Source organism: Gekko japonicus, unplaced genomic scaffold, assembly GCF_001447785.1.
Source record: "Gekko japonicus isolate JY-2015 unplaced genomic scaffold, Gekko_japonicus_V1.1 scaffold1369, whole genome shotgun sequence".
NCBI lineage: Eukaryota > Metazoa > Chordata > Lepidosauria > Squamata > Gekkonidae > Gekko > Gekko japonicus.
In genome coordinates this window covers 53,687-63,340 of record NW_015161439.1, presented here as the reverse complement: position 1 = coordinate 63,340, position 9,654 = coordinate 53,687, and the positions used below count along the sequence as shown (strand labels likewise).

At 41.7% G+C, this 9,654-nt stretch overlaps 1 protein-coding gene across 1 annotated transcript in view; it reads left to right on the top strand.

Moving 5' to 3' along the window:
* The window catches only part of PARP9 (poly(ADP-ribose) polymerase family member 9), a 20,053-nt gene extending 11,839 nt beyond the window's left edge, over window positions 1-8,214 (top strand). The window contains exons 7-8 of the mRNA XM_015429002.1: window positions 6,974-7,148; window positions 7,886-8,214. Of these exons, the coding sequence (XP_015284488.1) occupies window positions 6,974-7,148; window positions 7,886-8,214 (504 nt within the window). The remainder of the gene's footprint in view (window positions 1-6,973; window positions 7,149-7,885) is intronic.
* The last annotated feature ends 1,440 nt before the right edge of the window (window positions 8,215-9,654 follow it).

Genomic DNA, 9,654 nt, shown 5'->3' with positions numbered 1-9,654 from the left:
AGAAAGCCGCAGCAGCAGGGAAGCTCCCCCCCCTCCCCACTGATTCCCCCCCCCCCGTCTCCTCTACCATCCCACACACACACACACACCTGCCTCACAGGGGATGCCTTTGCTATTAGTATATAGGGTTTTCCCTAGAAGGCAGAGAGGGTCTTAATTAAGTGATGAATCAAGATAATCAAATCTCAAGGTAGAGCAGTCAGCCATTTACTAGCTGCTGCTCCCGCCTTTCAGGAAGCCAGAGCCTGCAAGTCTGTTGTAAATCTTGTGTTGAAAAAAGAAATCTCAAATTTGCGCTGCCCATAGAAGTTAGAATGCTACATAGAGTTAGGTGTTCTCTGGGATCTGTGAACTTAAACTTGCTTAACTATTGTATTGTGGGTACAGCAAGTAGTGGTCTTATAGGATTCATAGGTTTTATAGTAAAATATAGCCTAACTCTTTATCCAGGACTGTTCTGCACTATGATGACCTTTTCTTGCACTGCTAAGGGATTTCTTTTCCCATTCAGCTGCAAGCGAAATTGAGACTGGGCTCCCCACAATCTAGTGCTATATTTATTCCCTTTTAAAAAATCTGGCAATGCCCACTGCTTGGATTATTTACTTGGAAGTAAGTCCCATTCAGCAAAGCCCCGTTAAGTAATTCAGGAAGCAGAAGAATCAGACGCTGCTTTAAAATAACAGATGATTTACAAGGGGCGGGGAGAGGAGACTGCTTTTGTCTTTGACTGGAATAATTTAACTTGGGTTGGTGTATGGACAGCCATCTGCAAAATTAAGGTACATAGATAATCATCCTGTCCAGCTTCTTCAGTAAGATGGAACCCCTGCGATCATTGTGCGTGCATGTGTGTAATGTACTGTCAAGTTGCTTCCTGCTTATGGTGACTCTGTGAACTAAGGACCTCCAAAACCTTCTATCATTGACAGCCATGCTCAGGTCTTTAAATTTTTATGATCTTAACATATATAAAAATAGCAGCAACTGGGGGGAGCACTTCAGATTAGAGTAAGTTTTTATTTAGATATTTATATCTTTTTTTTAGTACCCGAAGGTACACATTTATTATTTTCTTATATTCCTACACACAGACATAAACAACTACAACAAACAACATATAGACCAAGAGACTTATTACAGTTTGTTACTACATCTACATCATCACTTCATTGTTCTCTAACAATTGTTAATATTCTCTAGTTCCATTATTATATATTGCTACATACTCCAATGTTATTTTTGCCATATCAGCTTAATTTTTAACTCCATTCTCATTATACCAATCATATAGTCTCTTCCAGGTTTTTTGAAATGTCCAATTCTTTGTACCTCTCATTTCCATGGTTAGTTTGTCTATTTCTGCCGCTTCTAATAGTTTATTAATGTATTCTTGTTTAGTTGGTGTTTCTTGGGTCTTCCAATATTTGGCATATAATATCCTTGCCGCCGTTGACATGTATATAATCAAGTATCTATCCGTTTCCTTAAACTCTTTCGGGAAGATATTTAACAAAAGCAATTCTGGAGTAAAGGGGATGTTACATCTTGCTATTTTTTCCATCATACAAGGTAAAGGTAAAGGTTTCCCTTGCTCGAAAGCTAGTCGAATCCGACTCTAGGGTTGCGGTGCTCATCTCTGTTTCAAAGCCGAGGAGCCAGCGCTGTCCGAAGACGTTTCCGTGGTCATGTGGCCGGCATGACTAAACACCAAGTTGCACGGAACGCTGTTACCTTCCCACCGAAGTGGTACCTATTTATCTACTTGCAATTTCTTGCTTTCGAACTGCTAGGTTGGCAGGAGCTGGAACTAGAGACGGGAGCTCACTCCGTCATGTGGCACCCGGGTCTTGAACTGCTGAACTACCGACCTTCCACAGCCTGCAGTTCAGCGTCTTAACCACTTTAGCCACCGCAGCTCCATCATACAATGTACCCATTTCCAAAAGTTTTTTGAGACATCACATAACCACCACATATGATAAAATGTGCCTACCTTATTTTTATACTTCCAACATTTATCTGAACACTTACTACTTTGCTTTGCTAACCTGTCTGGAGTAACATACCATCTATAAAACACCTTATACATATTGTCTTTATAAGCAACAGCATTAGTCATATTAACATTTTTCATCCATATTTGCTTTAGATATTTATATCTTGCTTTTTCTCCCCAGTGGGGATCCAAAACCAGTTACATCATTCTCCCTGCCCCAGTTTTATCCTCACAAGCGGCACCCTGTGAGGTAGATTAGGCTGTGTGTGTTTGACTGGCCTGAGATCACCAAGACAGCACCTGCAGTAGAGTGAGGATTCAAACCTGGGTCTTGGAGATAGTAATCTGATACTATGAACAACTACACCACGGGTCAGAAGGGGTTTAAGGCCTTCCCTGCTTACTGTTTGCACAAATAGTACTTCTGGGAGGGCAAGAAGAGGGAAATTTTAAGCCGATTCCCCCAGCACCCAGTTCTAGTCCCTCCTCATTACAAAAATGGAGAGACAGATGCTCAGATCATAGATAACCCCCATCTTATAACTGAACTTTAGCTACCTTTGAGACTGACTAACTTGGAATCCACATACACCCTCGTACGGATAGTCAACCGAAAAGCCTTGTTTGTACTTCTATTAATTATTGTAATACTGCAATTAGGGGATAAAGCAGTGATAGCTCAGGTCTGAGGTAGTTTTTATACCCTGCCCTTCACTACCCAAAGGAGTCTTTGGAGTGGCTTACAATCACCTTCCTCTCCCCACAACAGACACGTTAAGTAAGTTTGGCCACCCCTGTTACAGGGTAAGAGCCACATAGAATAAACGTCAGATGTTTGAGAGCCGCAAGACATGAACAAATATTACACGTTTTAACTGGGAAATATGCAAATATTGCTTTTTATTAACATTAAAGGAGACTGCCAGAAATAATAACAAAAGCGGTAAGAGCATATATTGATGTTCATAATGATATTTATTTGTCCAATGATAATTTGTTTGCTAGTGATATTTAGCTTCCCCAGCCGCCCTGCTGGGAGCAGCACAATATGTATGAAAGAGCCACAGTTTGGCCACCCCTGCCCTATAAGGTAGCTGGGGCCAATGTTCCCTCTAAGCTGTGGAGTCTTGTGAGCAAAAATTCTACTTTATGAGCTATTGGCTTTAAAGTTGTGAGCAAGTGATTTGGGTACTGCATAAATTAGTTTGCTCTAAAGCCATCCTTCCTGAGCTAAGGCAAAAATGTGTGAGCCAGAGGCTAAAAAACTGTGAGCTGGCTCACACTCACTCAGCTTAGAGGGAACACTGGCTGGGGCTGCGAGAGCTATGACTGATCCAAGGTCACCCAGCTGGCTTCATGTGGAGGAGTGGGAAACCTGGTTCTCCAGATTAGAGTCTTGCCACTTCTAACCACTACACTAAACTGGCTCAGGAAAAGAGCAGACAGGGTGAAGGGTAGCTCTGCCTGGTAGTGTGGCAGAGTGGTTTAGCTCTACCTCTGACAGAGAATAGAATAGCAGATTGTTCGGCCTGTACTGCCACAGCAGGATATGCAGCTAGCAGTTTGTATTTAGAGCAAAATAACCCTTTACCTTTAAGGGAATGCCTAATAGGGAATGTCGTTCATTAACCCCTTAGGTCAGATGTTCTGAGATAGCCTTCCTCATTGGTTATGCATGGGCTCCCTTTCTGGTAGCGAGCAGCCCACCAAAGTTTTTATTAGTCTATTTCGGTGCTTTAGCGGCGAGCAAATATTACACGTTTTTACTGGGAAATATGCAAACATTGCTTTTTATTAACATTAAAGGAGACTGCCATAAATAATAACAAAAGCGGTAAAAGCATATATTGATGTTCATAATGATATTTATTTGTCCAATGATAATTTGTTTGCTAGTGATATTTAGCTTCCCCAGCCGCCCTGCCGGGAGCAGCCCAACATGTATGAAAGAGCCACAGTTTGGCCACCCCTGCCCTATAAGGTAGCTGGGGCCAATGTTCCCTCTAAGCTGTGGAGTCTTGTGAGCAAAAATTCTACTTTATGAGCTATTGGCTTTAAAGTTGTGAGCAAGTGATTTGGGTACTGCATAAATTAGTTTGCTCTAAAGCCATCCTTCCTGAGCTAAGGCAAAAATGTGTGAGCCAGAGGCTAAAAAACTGTGAGCTGGCTCACACTCACTCAGCTTAGAGGGAACACTGGCTGGGGCTGCGAGAGCTGTGACTGATCCAAGGTCACCCAGCTGGCTTCATGTGGAGGAGTGGGAAACCTGGTTCTCCAGATTAGAGTCTTGCCACTTCTAACCACTACACTAAACTGGCTCAGGAAAAGAGCAGACAGGGTGAAGGGTAGCTCTGCCTGGTAGTGTGGCAGAGTGGTTTAGCTCTACCTCTGACAGAGAATAGAATAGCAGATTGTTCGGCCTGTACTGCCACAGCAGGATATGCAGCTAGCAGTTTGTATTTAGAGCAAAATAACCCTTTACCTTTAAGGGAATGCCTAATAGGGAATGTCGTTCATTAACCCCTTAGGTCAGATGTTCTGAGATAGCCTTCCTCATTGGTTATGCATGGGCTCCCTTTCTGGTAGCGAGCAGCCCACCAAAGTTTTTATTAGTCTATTTCGGTGCTTTAGCGGCGAGAGACGGACAGAATCATCTCTTTTTCAGCACAAAGTTATACCATGGACTCTAATCACTGGACATGATTCTCTCAGCCATTCATCCAGCTGGATCGTAAGTTAATGATTCTTTGGATGTATGAGGAGTGAAATCAAGTGATTTTGAGTCTAAGTGAACTGTGCGTTGATCACGTCATTGCAAACAAGGTCCAGCCTCCGGGCAGCCCCGAAACAGGAATAAGGCCTGTCTCAGGTAATGAGCATACCTGGTGCTATTTAGTCTAACTCTTGGGAAAGGGCAGGCTGGTGGGAGTGGAATCCTGTGTGCATGAGAGGATCCAACCTAGTGTAAAAAGGTAAAGGTTCCCTTGCTCGAAAGCCAGTCGAATCCAACTATAGGGTTCCGGTGCTCATCTCCGTTTCCAAGCCGAAGAGCGCTGTCCGAAGATGTTACCTTGCCACCAAAGTGCTACCTATTTATCTACTTGCAATTTCTTGCTTTCGAACTGCTACCAACCTAGTGGCTAGTCAGTAAAAGCCTGTTTGTGCCTGAAAGCATTAAAGAAAATTCAAACCACTCTGAAGCCATAATTAGCTTAAATTTATGTCCCTCAGCCAAGTTTCTGCTTTTTCTACCTGGAGATCTGTGCTTTGAAACCAACCTGCAAATAATTAAATTGTCTTTGTTTATATACTAATCCTGCCTCAGTGAGCTCCTTATTCTACTTGCACACCACAAAACTTCCCTTTACCTTTAAGGGAATGCCTAATAGGAAATGTCGTTCATTAAGCCCTTAGATCAGATGTTCTGAGAAAGCCTTCCTCATTGGTTATGCATGGGCTCCCTTTCTGGTAGTTTTTATTAGTCTATTTCTGTGCTTTGTTAGAATTCTCTAGCTGCAAGAGACGGACAGAATCATCTCTTTTTCAGCACAAAGTTATACCAGCTGGATCATAAGTTAATGATTCTTTGGATGTATGAAGAGTGAAAGTTACTTTTTTTATAGATTTCAGATTTTCCTGCAGACCCGGGGCTTTTTCAGTTTTGTAGAAAGATCTGTCTAGTTTTGGTGGATTGCAAATTGAGTATGAGTACCCATTGTGATGCAGCAGCAAAGAAGGCAAATTCGATCTTAGGGAGTATCAACAGATGAATAGTATCTTGGGCACGAGATGTGATAGTACCACTGTATACTGCATTGGTCAGACCCCATTTGGAGTAGTGTCCAGTTCTGGAGGCCTTTTTATAGGAAGAACAAAGTAACTTTAGGCTGGATGCAGAGGAGAGCAATAAAGGGTTTGGAGACTCGGCCTTATGAAGAAAAGCTGTGCAAATTGAGAATGTTCAGCCTGGAGAAAAGGAAGTTGGGGGGTATGATTATTCTTTTAAAAGTATTCGAAGGGCTGTCATTTAGAAGAGAGTACAATGCTATTTCAGTTGGTAGTAGAGAAGTTCTGGAGGCCTTTTTATAGGAAGAACAAAGTAACTTTAGGCTGGATGCAGAGGAGAGCAATAAAGGGTTTGGAGACTCGGCCTTATGAAGAAAAGCTGTGCAAATTGAGAATGTTCAGCCTGGAGAAAAGGAGGTTGGGGGGTATGATTATTCTTTTAAAAGTATTCGAAGGGCTGTCATTTAGAGGAGAGTACAGTGCTATTTCAGTTGGTAGTAGAGGATAGGACTTGTAATAAGAGCCAGTTTGTGTAATAAGAGCCAGAGGATAGGGCTTGTAATAAGAGCCAGTTTGGTGTAGTGGTTAAGAGTGGCGGACTCTAATATGGAGAACCGGGTTTGATTCCCCACCTCCACATGCAGCCAGCTGGGTGACCTTGAGTCAGTCACAGTTCTCTCAGAGCTCTCTCAGCCCCATCTACCTCACAGGGTTTCTGTTGTGGGGAGAGGAAGGGAAAGGAGATTGTAAGTTGCTCTGAGACTCTTGAGTGAAGGGTGGGGTATAAATTCAATCTCTTTTCTTCTGCTTCTAATAATAATGATTTTAACTTACAGGTGGGGAGCTATCGGCATGATATTAGGAAAAGTTAACGATAAGGGCAGTTCATTTGTGGAATTGGTTGCCCAAGGATGTTGTGGGCTCTCCCACCTTGGAGATGTTTAAGCAGAGATTGGACAATTATTTGTCAGGGATGTTTTAGGTTATCCCGCATGGGGCAGGGGGTTGGACTGGATGGTCTTTAGGCCCCTTCCAACTTTTTAATAAAAAATTCTATGATTTCTAGTCTGTTCACTGATCCAGTCTCTAGATTTAAATGTTCACAGATTTGACTTGGTAGAAAAATTGATACATATTGTACTACACGTAACGAGCTAAAGGATAATATATTGTTAATGTTTATTGCAGATAGAGAAAATATATAATCCTGTCTTAGAATCTGCTTTCCAAAGGATTAAAAGAAAAGTAGAAGGAAAAAATAGTGGAAGGCCAGTAACACACAGGTTATACCATCGCGTTCCAGCTCAGTATTGCAGTCTGGTCTGCAAAACTGGATTTCAGACAACTTATTCATCTTCACAAGGTAAGCACAAGTACCTTTGAATTTTTTTGTAAAATCCGTATATATTAAATATCCCCATTAATAGCTAGAATCCTGCAGAAAATTATTTTCACAATTTGACAGCCATACAGATATATAATTTGAGGATTCCTATGTAAGTATTCCAATGGAACAGTAATATGTTATATCCAGTTATTATAATTCAGTATATTCATATGATCTTTCTCTCTAAAAGCAAGAGAAATGAAATTTAACACGTCATGCATTAGTTTTGTGATTTCCAAGCTGATCTACGAGATGGAGCTGGATTTTACGCTTCTGCATTGCCTCCCATGATTAATTCCATATCTTTTAATGTCAAAGTGATTAAAAGAGTCATAAGTTCCACTTATGGAGATGTTTTCCACCTCCCTTCTCTTCTTCAGCTCCCATGCCATCTGAAATGCAGATGTTGAAAGTTTGGGAGAACCCTTGGTAGCGGTATGAGAGTCAGCATCCGGGGAGGGCTGCAGCTAGACCGGGAAATCCACAGAAATGATAGACCTCCCCATTGAGCTGAAGTGTCTTGTACTCACAGTAAGGCTTCTTAGGATGTAACTCAGCACTGTATCTGAGTTGTTGCCTGTCCTTCAGGATTGTAACTGAGGCATGATTTAAAGCAGGTCAAACGTGATGCAGAATCAGGTACCCAACACTTGTGTTTTGCCGCGGTGCCATGACAAGAACATAACCCACGTCAACGGTCTGCTTTTTTTCAGACCAAAAGTATGGAGCTGGCATCTACTTCAACAAGAATCCCAGGAACCTTGTGGCAGATACCAGGGAAAAGTGTGAAATGGACCATCTGCTCTGTGCATTTGAGGCAGAGGTTGTAACAGGCTTATACACTAGGGGCAATCAGAGCTACGTAGTACCACCATTAATTAATGCAAGCGGAATGAAACTCTATGACAGCGTAGTTGACGATATTCGCAACCCTGAAATCTTTGTCATTTTTAATAGGAAACAGGCTCTGCCACTGTATTTGTTGACTTGTTCCCTGATTTGGAACCCAGGGGAGAAGACAAATTTGGAGTTATCAGCCTAGAAAATATGAGACCTCAAACTTCATCAGACTGTGGGCACTGGGCTATGTTTGTGTAATCAGACAACATCTACAGATGGCAGCCCTTCAGTACAGTGAAAAATCTTGTCATGCAATGATTTAAATTATCTCAATTGCTTAATAAGCAGCTTCAGCAAAGGAAGCTTAAAACCGTGTAATTTTATTTACAATAGAACTGCACTGTATATTAAAGTACCAACTTCAAACCCTTTGAAAATTTTATTTTGCGCCATTTATTATATTGTAGAACACCTAACGATGACCTGGATCTCACCTAAAATATCCACGTACAGATGGATTTCCATATGTGGAAGCACAACTTCCCCACTTCCTCCTACTGCCGCATGAAATGCTGCTTCTGAAGGGGGCAAGACCCTCTAGAATAGCTGGGTGGTGGAGTCTGTTGTAGGAAAGGGGAAGTGCCAAAAATCTCCCCCTGACAACTATGTGGAAATTTTCAGTGGGATCCAATCCATGATATATATTTTACTGAGTTCTGTTTAATATGTGCCTGAATCAGTGCTTATTTCAGAATCTCCCAAAAAGTTTTTTATATATGATCTTAGGCAATTTGTTTCATACATTAGCAATTAATAAGAGACACTAATACTGTATTTTAGCAGGTATTTCATTAGTTCAATGTATTGGTCAGATCCTACTATGCCACTGCACACATGCTTACTTTAGATTATACCAATGCCATAATTAGGGATGGGCATGAACTGAACCACGAACCCATATGAACAAGGAGGTTGGTCCGCAAACTGACCTGGTTCATATTGGTTTGTGAGCCATTTAAAGTTTAAACCCCTGCTTTCTGCGCCCTGCAGCTTTTTCTGGGAAGCAGAAAGCAGTGGTTTATGGCTCCCAGCCATTTAACCCAAACAGCTGAGTGGCTTCACGATGCAGCCAAAATTCGTGACAAACTGTAATTCGTCAGCTGGCTTGTGCCCATCCTTAGCCATAATAGTACAGATTTTCAGATATTATTTCATTGTAGGCAAAAACTAACTGTAGGTATGCTGGTACATATATAGGGCGGATATTTAGGCCAAAGATGATGGTGTTATACATGGCCTTTTAAGATCTTAATGCTACATGATGTGAAAAATACTAAAAAATATTGTATTGTCATCTGTTAATATATTCCCTATAGTGGCAAATGATAACTAGGCTATCCTATATGATATATGGTTAACAGATAAGGTTACTAACTCCAGCTTGGCAAATTCCTGGAGATGAGCAGGTTGTACCTGAGGAGGGTGGAATTTGGTGAGGGGAGCAAGCTCAGTGGGGATTGGATGCCACAGAATGCATACTCTGAAGCTTCCACTTCCTCAGGGGAACTAATCTTTGTAGTCTGGAGACCACTTGTAATTTCAGGCCCCACCATGAAGATGGTAACTTTATTAAGAGATCATA